This window comes from Coenobita brevimanus, chromosome 39, assembly GCF_032717465.1.
Source record: "Coenobita brevimanus isolate Jiangsu-jjx chromosome 39, ASM3271746v2, whole genome shotgun sequence".
NCBI classification, from domain to species: Eukaryota; Metazoa; Arthropoda; class Malacostraca; order Decapoda; family Coenobitidae; genus Coenobita; species Coenobita brevimanus.
This window is the reverse complement of record NC_136992.1, coordinates 1,024,718-1,045,126: the sequence shown is the minus strand read 5'-3', so window position 1 is coordinate 1,045,126 and position 20,409 is coordinate 1,024,718. Positions and strand designations below refer to the sequence as shown.

Below are 20,409 nucleotides of genomic sequence, written 5' to 3'. Positions count from 1 at the left end.
GGGAAGAAGGTCAAAGGTGAAAGGTCAAGGTGAAAGGTCAAAGGTGAAAGGTCAAGGTGAAAGGTCAAAGGTGAAAGGTCAAGGTGAAAGGTCAAAGGTGAAAGGTCAAGGTGAAAGGTCAAAGGTGAAAGGCCAAGGTGAAAGGTCAAAGGTGAAAGGCCAAGGTGAAAGGTCAAGGTGAAAGGTCAAAGGTGAAAGGTAAAAGGTGAAAGGCCAAGGTGAAAGGTCAAAGGTGAAAGGTCAAGGTGAAAGGTCAAAGTGAAAGGTCAAGGTGAAAGGTCAAAGTGAAAGGTCAAAGTGAAAGGTCAAAGTGAAAGGTCAAGGTGAAAGGTCAAAGTGAAAGGTCAAGGTGAAAGGTCAAAGTGAAAGGTCAAAGTGAAAGGTCAAAGGTGAAAGGTCAAAGTGAAAGGTCAAGGTGAAAGGTCAAAGGTGAGAGGTCAAGGTAGTGTAGAGAATTCGTCAAGGTTGAAATAACACCTAACATTTTCTTACCTGTGCTGTGTTTGGACGCCTGGTGTTAGGAGATGGAGGCAGCCGTATTAGGGAATGTGATAGCACCAACACAACACCATTAACACACCAACATAGCACCATTAACACCAACACAGCACCATTAACACCAACACAGCACCATTAACACACCAACACAGCACCATTAATATACCAACACAGCACCATTAACACCAACACAGCATCATTAACACACCAACACAACACCAACATCTAGAACATTAAGACTACAGGCGGTGGTGTAAGGTGGTGGAGGTCGTGGTGAAGTGGTGTCTGGAGAGAATTACCACACAGCACCACATCACCATCACACCAGCACCACATAACACCAACACTATAGGCTTCGTGTAAGGTACTGTAGGCATATACGTTAAAAGAGCCATTACACCACACCACACTAACGCTACACCACACCACCACACCACACCACACTGACACTGAGGGATGAAGCTGTGAGGAAGCCTGACAACATCTTAGGAAGCACAATAAGGCTTCACTTAAGATCAGATATTTTTAGCGACACTGATATGGGTCTTGTCATGAACTGCAGAACATTACAGATAAAATTACGTGCTTATAATTTTACTCTATATATCAAATTCTAGTTAAAAGTGTAGATTTTTTTTTTTATATATATTATTGCTTCCGTCAAACGATTTCAAATTTTGGAATAAAATATAAAAAAAAAAATAAGTGGTGATTTTACTCTTTCTTTTTTTAAATTATTTGTTTTTTCGTCTTTATTTTTTGCTTATTTCCATCAAAACAACCATCTTTTTTTTTTTTTTCCCCTTATTCTGGTTTCCATCACGCAATTTTACGTAACTTTACAAATGCCTCTCGTAGGACAGAGGTCAAATGTTAGGCTACTCTCACAGCTTACAGTGTGAATATTACAGCTCTTACCCCAGTGACTCTAAATACACTATAATACACTAGTGACTCAAATACGCTACAATACACTAGTGACTCTAATACTCTATAATATTCACTCTAAAATTATAATATTAAATTCAGCCATACACCTCTCAACATACTGTATTCTCGTGGGGTTATGTTGTCTTGTCTATTTCTTTATATATCCGTATTGCATTTTACGTCTTAATATTCTCATCTTCTATACACATACAGAGAGAGAGAGAGAGAGAGAGAGAGAGAGAGAGAGAATACTAACAAGGCATATGCAAAAATAAATCGGTGAGGGAGAGGTGTTTGGGGGCCTCCTGAGCCCACGAGAATACAGAACTCCCCCAAAATACTTACATAATAGCACAGGATATAAGTGTAAATGGACTTCTGTAACTTAACCCTCTGGCTGCCTCAAGATTAAGATGAATGGAATTGTCTTTAGGATGAAATGTTTTATCAAGGTCCCTATTTTCGGCCTGACGTGAAAAATATTATACCATATATCTTTTTTTTTTGTTTTTTTTAGCACAATATACTTTTCTTGGGTTAGCTGAAGCAATATGAAAAATGGAAAAACACAGCCAAAGAATTAATGAGGATATGAGTGAAATTAAATGGAAATGATTATGATTTTAGAGACAATAATATGTTCTCTTCTTAACCCTTCCTTCCTCCAGACGATTAAGCTTAAGGAGAGAGAGAGAGAGAGAGAGAGAGAGAGAGAATCGTCTTGAAAGAGTTACTTTTTCATTCATTCATTCACTCTCTCTCTCTCTCTCTCTCTCTCTCTCAGATGAATAAAATCGTCTGGAGGCAGCAGGAATTGAAAATAAAAAATAGATAAAGAGACTCCTTCCCCCCAAAAAAAATCCCTAAGTGAGATGTGAAACAGAGATGATTCTTAAATAAATACAGAATCGGTAAAATATTATCTACTGAGAAGATGGGGGTAATACAGACACTACTGAGTCAAGGGCAGTACAGTACTCAGTCAAATGTACAACTCAGGCACAATGTAATACTTCTTAGCGCAATGTAATACTTCTTAGCACAATGTAACAAGTCAGCCATGTACTAAAGTCGAGGGTAATACTCATTAAATAGGTAATATTTAGTACAATCATTACTCAGTCCAAAGCGATACTCAGTCAGGTGTAATAGCCAAATGTAATAGCCAAAGGTAACAGTCAGCCAAGGTAATATTTAGTCCAAGGTAATACTTAGGGGTGATACTCAGCACAGTAAATACTCAGTCAAAAGCAGTACTCGGTCAAATGTAACAGCCAAACGTAATACTCAGCCAAAGGTAACAGTCAGCCAAGGTAATATTTAGTCCAAGGTAATACTTAAAGGATAATACTCAAGGGTAATACTCAGCACAGTAAATACTCAGTCAAAAGCAGTACTCAGTCAAATGTAATACTCAGCCAAAGGTAACAGTCAGCCAAGGTAATATCAAGTCTCAAGGTAATACTCAAAGGTAATACTCAAGTCATAGCCAGGTGTAATGTTCGCAGTCAAGCGCTGGGATGTTCGTACTCATGCACAAAGTTCCAGTCATGCGTAATATTGCGTATGGTGATATTATACGCCAGGGCAGGGTCAGGAAGTCTACCGGGAGAGCGTCAACCAAGCGTATACGTAGGTGCGTACTTGTGCGGGGAGAGAGAGAGAGAGAGAGAGAGAGAGAGAGAGAGAAAGTAGTGCAAGGTACCATTAACAATAAATACAAGAAATAGGAATGAACCAGGCAGGGCGTTGGCAGAAGGGTTGACGCAGGTAACAATTGAGCATCACAGCCAAGCGGAACGTGTCATTAAGGTGTCACAGGTGTCTGACTTACCAGCTTCGGCTCTACGATTTTCGGTCTAGTCTACACGCCCAGATGAGCAGCGTCGGGTCACGGGAAACGGAAAGAGATAGAGGGGAGAAGGGGGGAAGAGAAAAGGCGTGAGAGAGAAAGAGAGGGAAGGAAAAAATGTCATTAGATACAGCAATATATCAACACAGATTTGTCATGAATGCAGTTTTTAAATTTCTCTTTCACCTCCTCTGCACAAAAAGTCACAAAAAAATAGATTTAATAATTCCCTGTATAGGAAGAAACAAGAGCAAATATTTTCAACAATAGTGTCAGCTTATGGAACGTCGTATCAAGTAGCCTGAAAGAATATGTCAAATTATTTTTTTAAAAAAAGGGTCAGGAAGGTTGGTGAGCTTGCAAGATAAGAGGAAAGGCCCGTCTCGTCTTCAGTTACGTGAGTTGTGTTAAGAAGTCAAAAGCTGTCAAGTGTGTGAGGTCAAATGTTTGTATTCACCTGATAGATCCATAGCCCCCTTCATAGCCTAGTTGATGGCCAAGTGTAATAAGACTGAAAGGTTGATTTGTAGTCAGATTGGAGGGCTGATTTGGACTTAAATTGGAGGGCTGATTTGCAGTCAGATTGGAGAGTTGATTTGTAGTCAGACTGGAGGGCTGATCTGACTAGTAACCAAGGAGACTCATACCTGTCCCATAGCCAAAACTTCACTGAATTTATCACACAACACAGTATACATGTTGTGTGATTAACCTAGTTCCATCAGGTGTAGACAAACAGACTATACCCATAATCAATAAGCTCTAAAGTGTCAGAGATTCACAGACAGAGATACGATTATGACCCTCCTCGTAACTCAGAATTCTTATCGTAGGAGAGACAGTGAAGAGAGACTGCAGTACCTTCCCTTGTCACTTGTTCCTCCTGCAAATGCCAATCTGAGTTACGAAAGGAAAATCATCGTAAATCTGTATGTAATTTCCGACTCTTTTTTGGGCCATATTTTCGTTCGGTTGGGATATTTCTTGACACCATCTCCTTAGCGACTAATTTTGCACGTTACACCATATCCTCTTCTGTGGTGTTGGTGTAAATTATATCCATATCAGATATATGCCCCATGCACAACAGGATGAGGAGTAATATGCAAAACGAATCGCTAAGGAAGCAGTGCTACATCTCCTATACCAACGAGAATACAGCTCAATAATAATAATAATAATAATAATAATAATGTGGTGTTAAAAAGGCGCTGATCTGTCAATGTGTAAAAATGTCAGTATGTGAGATAGTCTTTAAAACTGACAGGACTTTGACGTGAAATACAGCACCAGGTCGGTCAGCTCTATCTTATGTTAGTTGGCGGGAAAATCTATGTCCAGCATCAACTCCAAAAAAGATATTAAATAACAAACTTATTTATTCCCGGGGGACACGCCCGTAGTAGCATCTCGTTTTTATTATTTATCAGAAAAAAGCTGTGAATTAATAAGGGTCACTGGCACGGTCTCGAAATTGTTATACATAAAGGAAAAAAAACATCTGGTAAAGCCATCCGTAACACAACCCGACATTAAATACATTACGTCACGTCCAGCTGTTGCCGCCTTCACTGATATGATCCACTCGCCAAAGTTTTAAATTTTTTTGCATTTACTTTTTCGGTCAGGGGTCAAAGTCCAATTATTGGGAGTTTCATTGCAGTTCCAGTTTCATTTACACATTTATATAGTCTTTAACCCTCAGATCTCGAGGGGGGTTCACTTAAGAGAAAAACTCGTCTGTTCTTAGCTGAGTACAAAATCTCAGCCTCTATTTAAAACCAAGTACAGTGCAGGAAATTAACACAGGACTGAAGGAAATTAACACGGCAGTTCACCAGCCTCTTTTGGGGAGGTAAGGGACGTTTGTGTGCAGCCAGACAAGCCCTCCTTCAGGTGTACTGGCGCCACCACGGGAAGGCGCCCATCTCCAGGCAATGGAAATTTAGTAAACAGTCCCCTCGAGGTCTAAGGGTTATTTACAAACTGTGGTCTTTATTGGTATGGTCTTACTTTTTCACTGGTCTTTATATAGGTCTAGTCAAACTGGTCTCTCTGGTGTCAGGGACTTTAATATTTTTGCTGCGATGACGTCTCTTGTAGTTTTATATATTTTTTCAACATCCAGACGATTTTACTGAACCTGGGAAAGACTTCTCATGCTGGAGGGGTTAATGAAGACTTTAGCTAACCTCTCCAGTTATAAAAGTCTCTCCGAAGTTGAGAAAAATCGTATGTACAGTCGCGGTAAAAAGTCATGTCACAGAGTCCAGGTGATTTAAACGGGCGCTGTGAAGTGATCTTTTTTTCTTTTTCTTTTTTTTTTTTTTAGCGTGAATGTACATAGAAAAAATGAGAGAGAGAGAGAGAGAGAGAGAGAGAGAGAGAGAGAGACGTCTTCGAGCCAAAAGACTTAATTAGGACAGGTGGGAGTCAGGTGAAGCCAGGTGGATCATATGACTGAAGATGGCCCTGTGTTAGAGCCAGCCAGCCAGAGGGACTAAATTGGTACCTACTGTTGTTAGACTGTCCCGCTTTGAGCTCGGATTTTTAGGGTCTTTGGGATTTCCTGGATTATCTTTGGTTGGGTTCGTCGGATTTTTAGCATGGGGATTATCTGGGTTTCCGGGATTTTGGCCAGGGTTTCCGGGCTTTTGTTCCCCAGGATTTCCAGGCTTAGGATGTGGATTATCTGGATTGTGCTTTCCTGGATTATGTGGATTACTCCCCCTCCTCTTCTGTGGAGGCAAATGAGACAAGGTAGTTGGGTGATTTATAGGGTTTTGATTTAAGTCGCTGTTTTCTTATCCCTCAATATTAAAAGCGTTGGGCAAAACTCAGTGCGAGGCGCGTGGGTCGCAGGAGGGGCTGGGCAAGGAATTCACTGACAGGCTGAGGTGCTGCCGGGGTGGCTGACGTGGGTGATGTGCTGTGAGGTGGTGTCAGGCAGGGTGTGGGTGGGTTGAATGGTTGGCTTGAGTGTGTGTGTGTGTGTGTGTGTGTGTGTGTGTGTGTGTGTGTGTGTGTGTGTGTGTGTGTGTGTGTGTGTGTGTGTGTGTGTGTGTGTGTGTGTGTGTGTGTGTGTGTACATGTGTGTGAATGAATGTCTGTTTGGGTGTGTGTGTGTAGCCTTACCATCCACACACCCATGCTACCTGCAATCACCCCGCAGACCAATTAACCATTCTTCTCCCAGGTAAACGAAGCTCCTTAGCATTTCTTCCTCACCTATTTATTTTAGCACGGTAATATCCTCTTTTATATTATTTACGCAAATCGTCAATATTGTTTCCTTCACTACGCTGGTTTTTCTTTTTTTTTTCTTTTTCTTTTGGTCAGTTTCCAGACGCTTTTACTCAGCACGAGACTTTTTTTTACCCGTAGAAATTAGCTGTTGTCTTAACCCCTTCACCACGAGACTAAATAAAATTGTCTGAAGGGAGAACTGAAAATTCATCTTCAGCTTCAAGGAAAGAATATAGCTGACTTAGAAGAATACACAAGGGAAATATAGCAAGTTAACTCTTCCTAGTATTGTCTTGAAATCTAATACACTATAGCAGTAGCCGTGTGTGTGTGTATTTTGGGCAGCCAAAACTACACAATCAAATCGCACCAAAATTGGCACAAAAATCGCTAAAAATTCGCTGATGTGAAAAAACTTGGTCCCATCACGATTGAAAAACTTTTACTATATTTAATGAGCGATCAAAGTTTGACCCATAAACGCCGCTCCCGGCGCCCGGTCAGTTGCCGTGGCTGAGTGGTTAATATCTCGGACTTGCGTTCGGACAACTTGGGTTCCATTCCCGAAGCTGCAAATAACACGATCAATTGGTTAGCTGCAAAAAATCCAAGTGACAACGTTAGACTAGAACAGCACATAAAAGTGACTCAGAGTACTTCAAATGATCGCAACGCGCGCGCAAAGCGCGAGGAAACGAGTGAGAAGCACAAGGAGACGAGTGCGAAGCACGAGAAAGCGAGCACGCAGCGCGAGAGCCCTCCGCAGGAGCAAGTGCGACAGGGCCCGAAGGGCCCACAAGCACTTGTACAGTTGAAAGAAATAATACAGGAGAGTGTTAATGTGAAAAATGAGTAAACACATAATTTTAGTAAACATTCTACTGCAGTTCACTGAGAGTACATTTACGTCATATACACTGGAAAAAACAAACAAACGAGAATATTAAAGTGTATTATTCTGTTTTCTACCAAGTCATTGATGTAAAATTTTTCGATGTAAAAGAAAAATAATAAGAGAATAGCAAAGTATTAAGCCAAATCACCAAGATGGATATGCTAAGGAGCTTCTAAACCCCGGGAGAATACGTCCCTTTTCGTCCATATCGGCTCGTGAATACCTTGGTCGCCTCCTCCCCCTCTGTGTAACTCCGAATTTTGCCCGAACACACAAACACTCACTTCATTATTTTATTAACGATTTTAAAGTCTTTAGTTACTCTCTATGCAGCAGAAACTAAGCAGGTGGAAGCAGAAATGGACTAATAAATTTCTGTGGTATATAATAAAGGAGATAATGAGAGAGAGAATTGTTTTTAATAAGAGAAATATTGGTTAGACTTATCGGCTACGTGGTGTTAGGTGAGTCAGTGGGGTTAGGTCCTTAATTACTAGTTTACCTGTGTGTGTGTGTGTGTGTGTGTGTGTGTGTGTGTGTGTGTGTGTGTGTGTGTGTGTGTGTGTGTGTGTAAGAGAGAGAGAGAGAGAGAGAGGTTTGTGTTGTGTAGTTTGTGATATGACGTGTGTGTGTGTGTGTGTGTGTGTGTGTGTGTGTGTAAACTGTAAGACGAGGGAGACCACAGAGGGGAAGACGGTCACTGTCACATATATTCTCTCAGCACATAATGGTCTGGAAGGTCATGGTGTTATGGTCAGTCAGTCATCATCATCATCATCATCATCATCATCATCATTAGTCCTCAGAGGGATAAATTGGTCTTCTAAGTTACTAAATCCCAATAGGTCAGAGTGGAGACAGCCCCAATTTTAAGAAGGTGAGCCACGTACATAAGGTCTCAGCTCAGAGTCTCATAAAAAAGATACCACAGTGGACAGAGATGAGACAGCTTCGCATAGTTTCGCCATCCTGTCACCTCTCTGGCGTAAGGACGGAAATTCTTGGCTAATTTCTTTTTCGACTCATTTTCCAAGCCCCAGCAGTCCTCCAGCGCGCAACAGATGGCTTCAAACGCCTCCTCATATCACCATCTCTGTTCACTGTGGGGCCTCAAGTTCGTAATAAGTTTCTCGTCAATTTTGGTCTGTCTCAGAGTAAAGTCTAATTGGTCGTCAGTAAATTCTCAATATTACAACAGAAAATGCATAATATACGAAATTTTGCGTTTAAAAAAAAAAGATTCATCCTGAAAATATACACAAATTTCGGAATGTATGCCAGATTTCTCCAAACCATAACACCATTTTTCCACAATAAATTCGATAAATAATAATAAAAAAAAAACACCATCTTCTCCAAACTGAACACTTACATAAACACACACTTAACACTTCACCGATCGGCACAACACCACACCTTTTGCACCTTGAACCACTTCATTTCATTTCTGGGTGACACTTATTTCGCCCCTTCAAAATCAAGTGGCCTTCCGTTTTTACAAGTACCAGACATTATTTTTTTTAGTTAGAAGACCTCAGCTAATGAAGGGTGTAGGAAAAAAAATCTACATTAATATTTTGGGCAAGATTCGGGTGTAGGTAAAAATCTACATGAATATTTTGAGTAAGATTCGAATTGAGGTTTGAATCCTGTTACCCCCTTGTGATTCGACTCATGTATGGCCGTAAAAGGATCCAAGACTATAAGGTATGAGTGGTGTGCATCAGGGTAAACAAGTTATCAACAGCGCTACCAACCACAACACTACACACAACATCCACGTAAGCTACAATACATACATAATAACTACCACAACAATTCGTATAACCACAATAACTACCACAGCTCGCACCGCAACAATAGCTACAACACCAGCACATACATCAACAGCTACCACATCAATACGTACAACAATAACACCAACACACACGTCAATAGCTACATCAATACATACAACAATAACTACAACATGTGCAATAACAACAATAACAAGAACAGTGGTGAAACAAGGTCAAAACACACACGGTGGCAACAGAAAGGCGAAGAGAGGTCAGGGGTCAGCGAGTGAGGTCACAGTAGTGGGGTGTGAGGTCATGCGCAGATTAGCCTGGCGTCTTACGAGTCTGAGATGTTCTATGCTCTTGCCAGTTTCAGGAAGTGACAGACAGAAGACGAAGAGATAGATCAACAAACACTGAGAGATTTACAGAGGGAGATACAGAGACAGGAACTGAGATGAGAGAGAGAGAGAGAGAGAGAGAGAGAGAGAGAGAGAGAGAGAGAGAGAGAGAGAGAGAGAGAGAGAGAGAGAAAACTGGCTAAGGCACAGACAGATCAAGAATTCGGTCAAGTTATAGATGTCAGATAAAGGAAGTTGAATCACAAGTAGGGAGGTATAAGGAAGATCTACGATAGGATAGCAAGGAGCTCGGAAAGGCACTACGATACCAAATACTGCTTGACTTTATATTGAGGCACGCGAGCAGGCACTACGATACCAGTGTCTGATGCGGTGAACCCTTTAGGGGAGGAAGGCGCCATGGGCAGGGTAGGGAATCAGCTTAGTTAATATTTCGGCAAAGGGAAACTTAATTAGAACTGACACACAGGGCTGATATGGTGTGGCAGAAGGTGTATGAAGTAAAACCTGTGTGCTATTCGGTATGAACACCTTGACAAAAAGCTAAAAAAAAATAAAAAAAAAAATAGTTCCTACGCTGCACTTGGTCCTCCCTCTCCACTGTTTATTGTACTCGGTTACACTTGTAGGCGATGCGATACCAACAGCATCACAGGACCTAATTTTACTTCCAATAAAACCCCTCAGGTATGATGATCCTTACTGTTTTCTGTTCTTGCCGACTCCTAGATTACTTTACTGCAGCTTTCAGGAGGCCTTTCATAGTGTACGGGTTAGCTAGCGTCTAATTCGAGCATCATGCGTCTCTTAAACTGAAAAAAAATTGGTCTGGTAGTAGCAAGAACAGAATCCTTGAGGTGTCATCAAACTGAAGTGGTTTCTACTGAGTTACGGCATCAAAGAAAGCGCTACAGTACTGGCAGAAGAGTGAGACTGCGAAGTGTTGAGAAATACACTAGGAAACTCAGTCGCATGGCTGTGGAAGCGCTGCGCATGATTTACAAGCATCGTGAAAAACAAGGAAGGATCGCAGGAAACCCATTGAAAAAGAAGAGAAAATCCAAAATACGAAATGAATCAGTTCCGTCATTCAAAAATGAAAAAAAGTAGGCACTCAAAAAATCCCAATCAGTGCCAGTGGGAAAAAAAACTGAAAAACACGAAAAATGAAAATGCGCGTCACTCCAAAAAAATGTGTTGACGTGGCATCTTTGTCTTACCCAGGCCTTGAGCGCCTCTAGTACACTGTCTTCCTCCTCACTCTCGTATTCCTCGGGTGGTTCGGGAGGAGGTACGCAGGTAAACTCCTGAAGGTGTACAGGGTGAGGCAGGGTGAGGCGGTGGAGACAGGGAGAAAAGAAGAGAGAGGGAAAGGGAGAGACACTTGAGTCAAATGGAAGTGCTCACCCTTACTGAGGTTTTAAGAAACAGGGCATCATTTCTCTGGACTGACGCCCCTCTCACCTGCACTGTCTCACCTGCCACTTGCTATCAATACTATCATTATCACTGACCCTTATCATCCTCATCCTCATCATCACTGACTTTATCATCATCATCATCATCATCTAACTGTGCTAATCCAATGACAAACAGAGGACTCTCCCAAATATTACAATCTGTCTCTGGGCAAAGGACATTATATATATATATATATATATATATATATATATATATATATATATATATATATATATATATAAAACTCAATTATTCGACTTGAAAACAAAATCAGGAGAGAGAAAGTGACCTCTGATCTTCAAAATAATCGCCTTAATGTAAAAAAGAAAACGCAAGATAGAACACCGAGAAAAATAATATGGTTTAGGAAATGAACTCCTGCATCTTGGCTCTGAAACTTTCCTTTCCTCGCTTTCAAGAGTGTGAGAGCTTTTGCCAGTGACTCGACACCTTTCAGTGACTCTGCACCTCCTGACAGTGACTCTACACCTCCTGACAGTGACTCTACACCTCGCATCAGTTAGGAACCTGGTGAGACAGTGACGGTGAGACGGACAGTGACGCCAGAGCAATGCCCTTCTTTACAGAGGGGCGTGTGGCATTTAGGGGTTGGGATTTCACACATGCACTCTAGCGCTAGTGGTGGACAGGGACTTAAGGGCGAGGTCGAGAGTCTGGTCACGTAGAACAAACTTACGATGAACTGGATGTCGTAACTAAGAACTGTTTGAGAGAGAGAGAGAGAGAGAGAGAGAGAGAGAGAGAGAGAGAGTCATAGGAAGTTTCCACACACTTCCTGCTCAAACAATTCCAACTTACAACAAGAATTCATCGCAACTTTGTCAATCTCTAGTCTCATGGCTAGAAGGGATAGACATGGCACGTATTCTAGTCTAGTTTCGGCGTCTCCCTTAGCACCTTTTCCCTGGCGATTTATTTTCTGCATATACATTATTAACATTCTCTCACACGAATTTATAAGACACTGCATGCTAAGGTGTCACATGGAGATATAAATCGCCAAGGAAGAGATGCCAAGAGTCGCCTACGGACATCAAAATCGCGCCTCTGGGTACAAAGGAACTAAGGGTACAGGATACAAGAAATACAGCGCTACCTCTCGTTACAGTGGAGAGTAGCAAGGGACATCTGCGGTACATGGATACAGTGAAGAACATTACAGTCTCGCTACCCATACAGTACACCCACACTACACATATACAGTGATACAGTACAGACACACTACACCTATACAGTGATACAATACAGACACACTACAAATTACAGTGATAACAATACACTCTCACTACACATGTACAGTGATAACAGTACACTCTCACTACACATATACAGAGGTACCAATACACGCCCACTAACCAGCAGTGATGAAAATATACACTTCATACACAAAGACAGTGAAACAAAAAAATATTCACCGCACAGAGAAAAAAGGGGTACAGTCAGCACAAAAAATCATGTCACTTTATAATCCTCTCTCAGTGGACTCTAACAGCTTCGTAAATCCGTAGCAAATTACAACGATGAACTTATCTGGTCAGAAAATAAATGCCATCTGTGACAAATCTTCACCAAAGGGCCATATTTACAAACCCTCTTAAGTAGGTGCATTTAAGATTATTTTTGCCCTTACTCTGACTCCAAACACTTAAGAAAATAACATAGCAAAGGCGCAAAATAGGACGACCAGAAGGATCAGTGATGAGAGAAAATAATATGAACACCTGGTTATCTTGCAAACTGATAAGGATACTTTACAACAACAGCCTCAGATTACTTTTGTAAGTCCAAGAAGAGAAAAGAAGGGGCATGATTTTTGCAGCTGATTGTACAAGACCCCAAACTTTACAGATGAACGGGGAAAATTGACACTAAATAAATAAATAAATACATAAATAAATAAAATACTGCAATAAGGCCACACCAGGTCGCTTAAAATACAAAGACAAGTGACACAGGAATCACACACAATGACAAATGCAGTGGTTAGATTTGGTCAGTGTTTTAGGCCTTAGAGACATTGACTTAAAAGGTTTATATATTGAGGTATTGAGTATTAAACCTGCCACGATTGAGTCCACGAAGGTGTGTAGTTGTGTAAATAATCTGAAATCCCGTATAGATAATTTTTTCATGTTTGCATTATTTTTTCTTTAATTTCGACTTTCTTAATTCCTTGACTACGATGATCCATATTGCATTTCCTTCTCGCTACCGTCTAATGATCGTATTCAGCTTTGGAGGAAACCCTTGGACGGAAAGGGTTTGATTTGCAGTCGTCTTCAACACCCTCCTCACCAGAGATTTCCCAGAGATGAATAAAAACCTCCAACGGCAGCAAGAATAAGACTCAAATGGCGTCATCATAGTGCAGGAGTGAAGGACCATCGTACTTTATATTTTTTTCTTTTTTTCGGAGGGGGGGGGGTTGCTTGAAGGGGTAGGGGATACTTAGGGGTACATTATGAGGGGTATGGCTAAAGGGAGGTACAGGGAGGGGAGGAGGGAGGAAGAGGGTCATTTAGTCTGCAATATTTATGTACGCTAGCGGTCGGATTGCACTTGCCTACCTCACAGACAGACAGCTTTAACTAGCCACGTCCATGAGTAGGGATATGTGGAGTGGTGTGCAGCGTGGCAGGTGAAAACAGGTGTACATCTATTATTTACCTCTTGTTTAATATACTGTCTGATTACCTTACACATGTAGTTTAGCTGCGTTAGAGGCATTGGCAGCACCATCCCTACCCCAAATGCTAAAATCCCACTCCTCCTTCACCACTCCCTCATCTAACCCTTGTGGTGGTGACTGCCAACGCCTACACCGCCTCAGAACCTCACCAAAGTTTAAAGCTTATAATTTGTACTTCTGTCTTTAAATTCACAGTCTGTACTTGATCCTCTAATAGTGCTCAGAAATGTTAAAACTATTTTGACATGGATATATTGTCTTGAAATGGACACTGTTTTCAGAAATTTGGATGCCCTTCTTGAAATACAGGCAGAATATGGATACTTTCCCTGGAATACCACAAAAATATGGATTCGGTCTTTAGGATATCGCTAAATATGGATGTAGTCTTTAGCATATCACTGTTACATAGATAAAAATATTTTTACACCATTGTTAAAATAAGGATACCTGCAATACCATAAAGAAATCACTAAATATGGATACTTTCTGAAGACTCTCGCTAATGTTACAGGGAAATCTATTTAAAAAAAAAAGAAAAAAAAAGGAAAAATATATAAGTAAGTGGACAGATTTTGCGCACTTCTCAATCAAAACTTATCACTTGAAATACACAGATTTAAAGATGGAGTCCCAAGAGTGATTTGTGATAACGTGATGAGATTCTGAGGCGTGGGTTTGTGAGTGGTGTTATCTTTTATCGTTAGTGTGGCTCCGGGGGCATATAAATAACACTAATTAACTCTCTGAATACTAGGGCCTTACTTGGTTAATTTATCCTGGCTAATATTTGATGATTTTAATTAACTGGGGGAGATCCAAGCAGGCAGAGGCTATAAAATATCTTCATTAACCCTTTAACTGCTATGGATATCCTTGGGTTCTTTTTTTTTGAGGGAAGAGTTAATACCAAACATTTTTTTGCAGGGGGAGGGGTTCTAGCAGTCAAAGGGTCGAGCATATATATATATCTATGAATATTTATAACCAATTCGTACTTTTTTTTTAACTTCTTTGCAATATTTGGATCATGGTCTTAGCATGGTTGTATTCATGTTAGGTAAACGAGTTAGATGTCAGGCGGTACTCTTAAAATCTAGACCATAAAGACCCCCACTTTCGACGTCTTTTGGACTTTTTTGTACCATGGTTTCTTATTTTATTCTTGTTCACTCCAGACGATTTTGCTTGGGAAAGGCCTCTCTCAGTGGAAGGCCTAACAAAATGGCCATCTAACCCCTCGACGTCGGACCATCCTCCACAAGCTGAGTAAAATCGACTGGAGATAGCAAGAAATAGGTGAATAAATGACTTACTCGCAAAAATGAGGTTACATTTTGAGGTACAAGCCACCTGTTTTAAGAATCCCGCCATACAGTGAGTACTGGAAATTTATGTTATTGGGTGAGTCTCGACCTGAGCTGAATTTTTGCTGGTAAGGATTTCGCAGCAATTCTTCCTTCAGAAAAAGCGCTAAGGAATCCATCTCATCAAAAACACAGCTCTCTCCTGCGCTGTGTTAATCTGATATTCTAGACTGAACTGTTAATATTAAACTTATGCCCCCGTGCCTTAACCCCCTGAGTCCTATGTTACCCTGTGTTGCCTACCTGTTCCTCTGCTTCCGCCTGCACGTGGGAGGGGGCAGGAAAAAGGCTTGGATTAGCATGGTGGATGGGAAAGGTTTCTTTGTGAGAGGCATCCTAGCAGCCCTGACCCCTACACTTACTCAGTACTTGCTAATACTTGACAGTGACGTGTGGAAAGAGTGTTGAAACGTTTACATACAAAAACAATAATAAATAGTTTATAAGAAACCTGTTAGATGAGGAATTAAATTTTTAAAATATTATCAGCGATATTTTTTTATATGTAAATCAAGGTGATCAGATATTTGTGTAAAGATGTTTGTTTAACTGTAATTTACAGATAAAACAAGAGTGATGTTTATGGTCGAATCAAGTACTTTTATATATTGATCAAAATAGTTTATATTCTAAACTAACTACTTCAATATAGATATATTTAACATGCAAACCATGCTTCAGTTGTTATTAATAATATAATCTGTGAGTGTAAAGAGAACAATGTGAGCACATTTCAAAGCAGTTATATATATATATATATATATATATATATATATATATATATATATATATATATATATATATATATATATATATATATATATATATATAGGTCTTGCAGCCACTGAGCTGCATAACTAGTTATCGAGTTAATAAAACTGTCTAAGTGATCAAAGTTAGGTGTTATAAGTATATACTTTGGAGTTTAATACTGTAGTATAAATGCATGAAATAATGGCGTCATCAGGACAGGCTCAATGCAGATTTCTGTGACCATATAATCTTCAAATAAATGCATAATAATATCACCGATTCCTCTGAACTAATAACAACTAGGGTCACTGATAACACCACCATGAACTGTAAGTAATTAATATCTGCACCAGCTTTGGGGCTGCCATTAGCCATCGGTGCCCCAGAACCAGTGACAGACAGCTGCCGGTGCCCAGAGGGGGTCACAACGGAAAATCACGTCACAACAAATATTCGGATGACTGCGGAATCTAAGGAATATTAATGGGACTACAATGTATATTCCTGAGCTTTTACAACTCAAACAGTGCTCTGATGATGATAGTATTAGTTTGTTTGTTGTGCACACATCTGTACGTTCAAATGAATATCAATGAATCTGTACTGTAATGTTGAGCCACAGTGATGCTTGCTATAAAATTTTGATTGAAGGGCACTTTCTGAGTATTAAATTAATCTTTGGTGGGAGATAGTCAAAAGGGATAAGCCCTATACATAAGTCTCTTTTCTTCAACTACTTAGAACATCCAGAGAAGTGGATAAAATACGACGTTAGTGTGTCAGCGAGAGCAAAGTTACGCGACCAAAAGGGTCACGAGGCTTTCTGCAATTTCCAGGAAGGTCAACAAACATTATAAAAAAAAAAGCAAAAGACACGAGTACACACCCTCCGGGCAACACATAAAGCATCAACGTAAATCTTTGCCTGAGTGAGGTGGAATGAGCAGCCATGTTTACTTTTGTAGTTACACACATGGCCGCTAGATGGCCTGACATGACGCTCCCGTATTTTCTTAACATATATTACTCAGTCCGCCTCACCCAGCAATCTGTACATTACAAAAAGCACCGGCGAGGTCCAAGGGAAACCAAAAACACTGATCTTGCAGGGAAATATACGGTTTAACTCGGCAACTTGGGTTACTTGGAGGCCACAACATCAGCATCGAGGTGGATAGAGCATCGGACACTTGTACCCGCGGGAATTACGCCGACAGTCTCTTGATTTACCTGGTTAGGTCTCTTGGTACGATTATTAAGGTCATTGGCACGATTTTTTTTTTACGATTCTTGGCACGATTCTCCTTTTTAAGATTCAATATTTTTTTTTATTAGGATTCTAGGCATGATTATTAAAATTAAGATTCTTGGGAAGATATTCCTTTTAATTAGAACGCAAGGTATGATTTCGTTTACTCTTTGCACGATTTTTTCTTATTTTGACATGATTTTTAAGCAAGGTGCAGTGGTAGAATAATTAGATAACTGAGGTGTAATTATAAAGTGTTGATCGTCTTGATGACTTAATTATAGTGACCAGATATATTAATTAAGGTGTAGGACCAGACATAGTAATTAAGGTATACATGTGTTTGATCTGAGGAACGTTCAAAAAGGGAATTATTTACCACAAAACCAGGGATTTTCTTGTAGGTTCAGGGTGTGTAATAAAACTCGAGACTGTATGAATTACGAAAGAAGATGAACTAAATAAAACACTAGAAAAGGTGTATTTACAATGGAAAAATGCTGATATTTTAGGTTCAAAAATTGGAAATAAAGTTTAATATTGGTTTAGCTCACAGGATATGACGATAAATTATGAACTGATTAATTTTTTCGATAATTAGATTCATATTCAAAGTTTAAGCCAAAATTATTTATTTATATTTATTCTAAAGGTAATTATTTAAAGAATGGCAAGAATTTTATTTAGGCAGTTTACGAATACTTTTTATATTGGACTTTGATAGAGTATTTATTTTAATGTGTTAGTATTGAGGACTTTATACTGCAAGTTTGATATCTTTTAAATTAATGACTAAAAAGTGTCGATGGTGGTGGAAGTGAACAGTGGTAGTGATGGGAGGGATTGTGTCAGTGCTTAGGCAGGGTAAGCTAAGATTCTGGTCACAAACCTTCTGTTTTTTTGCCTTTTCCACCTCAGTACGCTCATATTTTTGCAATTCCACCTTTTCGGATTCCAGAAGTTTGATATCGTGTTTGGAAGCCGCAATTTCGAGCGTGGCCTTCTCTGCCTTGAGCTCCTCCGTCTCCACGGTCCCTACCTTTTTGAGGTCTACGCCCTCGCCTTCCTCGGCAATGCTTTGTTTCTTCTGTTTTCCCTTTTTCAGCCTAGCTATTTCGGCCATTAGGTCTACCTCTTCTTCCTTCGGCGGAAGTTGGCGTCTCTTTTTCTTAAACAGACTGGGTTTGGCCTCTTCCGGTTTGGCCTCCTCCTCTTTTTTCCCAGCGTCTTTCTGCGCCTCCGGTTTACTCTCTTCTTCCGTTCCACTCACCTTTTGTAGTTTAACCTTTTCTCCTGCAAGCTTGGCCTGTTCCTCTTTAGCTCCAACTTTCTGCAACTTGACTTTTTCTGCTTCCTTCATTTCCTCCTCCTTGATGCTATGCTTCTTGAGTTTCGCTTTCTCAGCATCCTTCTTCATCTCTTCCTCTTTTCCGCTAACCTTCCGAAGCTGGGCCTGCTGAGCCTCGACTTCCAGCTCTTTCTCCTTTGCCTTACCCTTCTTCAGTTGAACCTGCTCCAACTCATTTACTTCCTCTTCCTTTTTCAGGCCCTTTTTAAGCTTAGACTTCTTTTCTTCTTCAGCCTTTTTCTCTTCTACGTTTTTCTTTTTCTCCTCTTCCTTCTTCTCTTCCTCCTTGACATGGGTGCGAATAATACATAATGAGCAAGGATTCCATCTACCACAAAGAGACACTGACCACGACACGGATAACACCCAGGCTCACCCACACACCCACCCCACACACCAGCCGGCCACCCTCAATGACGTCACGCGAGTCAGCACCAACCACAGCCAATAGGAGAGCACGGGATGACGTCATACTAGCCAATTTACCCTCAGCTCTCTCTCAGGCTTAGTTGCGCTCACTAGCAAACCGCCAATTTCGGCTGGCCGGAATGTGTGGGAATGGTGATGGGGAAACGGACGAAAAACAAAAAAGTTCAGAAGCAACTGACGGGAAGATTTTAGGAAGAGGCAACATGCACAACGACAGGGACACACATTTATAACAGACTGATCAACATAGAGTTTATGATGTGTTTTCTGTAATGGGTTTACAATAATTTCATTATAAATTTAAGCATGCAGGTTTAGCAAAAATAAACGATTGAAGAACTGCATCTTAGCTTACAGCTTAAGTATGTGTAAAAATTGTCTCACACAGAATGTGCTGTGTATGATATTTAGATGTTTCTAAGGCTAAACTGGATGCAACTGAACTATTCTGACAAAACGTCTATATCCTTAACTGATGCTAGCTATAAGAGATATAAGCAACTAACTCTGACTGAGACAAGTGACAAACACTGCGCAAAGTAAAGGGAAGACAATACCTGTTCCTCCATCTTCTCCTCCTTGACCTCCTCTTTCTGTGGGGTAAAGAAGAGGGGCAAGACGGGGTTAGACTAGCAACCACCAACCCTCCACCTACACACACGCAGAGTTAGTACCTGGGCCTACCAGACTCTACTAAATACCAAGAAGTACAATCTACCGTAAGAGAGAAAGAGAGAAAATAATAAAATAATAACAAATAAGCGGTGTCATGGCAGCAGCATATCTGGAAAGAAGAAACAGTTTAGACATGATTTATATAAGTGTGAGAGGGTTGTTTCAGTGGTTCATTTATGTTGCAGGGGCAACACACTACGGATCTATTTATGATCGAGTTTATAGCTCACTTCCTTTATTCTTCGTTGTTTTATGGGTTCCTCTTGACAGGTTATATGTTAGGTGGCAGAAGGTTTTCGAGAGCAGCGAACAAAGGAAACAGAGCGAGAGGAGACGACTGCCAGTCTACATGACGCTACGCTCAGCCACCAGAGGTCCTTTTATTACCCTTCCTATAGCTTCAAAGTGACGCTGAGATGAATACGTCATTGCTGTATTTATCTCATTCTCAAAATTCGCTCAGTCAAAAATGATGGTGGAATAGAGACAAAAAAAAAAGAAAAAATCTTGTTGACAATTCTTTCCCCACATCCCAATGAAAAAGACCTCTAAGCGGGCTGTGGTTGGTTCAAGAGCGTTTCTGCCTACCGAGTCGTCTTCGCCAACCGGGGTTCCGAACAGTTCCAAGAGATAGCGCTCCATGGGTGACATTACATCATCACCCTTTTTCTTGGCAGGGGGCTTCAGTTCCGGTTCCGGGGTGACGGGAGGAGGGGGAGAGGGCGGATCCACTTCTTCGTCGGTTTCCCTGATTACGGACGTGAGGACTTGATGCTTCCCAAGGGGTCGGGGTGGTGACTTCATCCTCTCCTTGGGTTTAACGGTGAGCGACACGTCCTCATCACTTACCTCGGGT

At 40.7% G+C, this 20,409-nt stretch overlaps 1 protein-coding gene across 6 annotated transcripts in view; it reads right to left on the bottom strand.

Annotated features, from left to right (window-relative positions):
* The window catches only part of bt (projectin protein bent), a 269,793-nt gene that overhangs the window by 168,690 nt on the left and 80,694 nt on the right, over positions 1-20,409 (bottom strand). For 4 of the 6 annotated variants that reach the window (XM_080270134.1, XM_080270136.1, XM_080270135.1 and 1 more), the window contains 5 exons: positions 19,436-19,471; positions 18,372-18,734; positions 15,343-15,360; positions 5,797-6,018; positions 3,263-3,292 (listed from right to left, as the gene is read on the bottom strand). In XM_080270134.1, the coding sequence (XP_080126260.1) occupies positions 3,263-3,292; positions 5,797-6,018; positions 15,343-15,360; positions 18,372-18,734; positions 19,436-19,471 (669 nt within the window). The remainder of the gene's footprint in view (positions 1-3,262; positions 3,293-5,796; positions 6,019-15,342; positions 15,361-18,371; positions 18,735-19,435; positions 19,472-20,409) is intronic. The other 2 variants (XM_080270137.1, XM_080270138.1) reach the window with 2 other exon arrangements.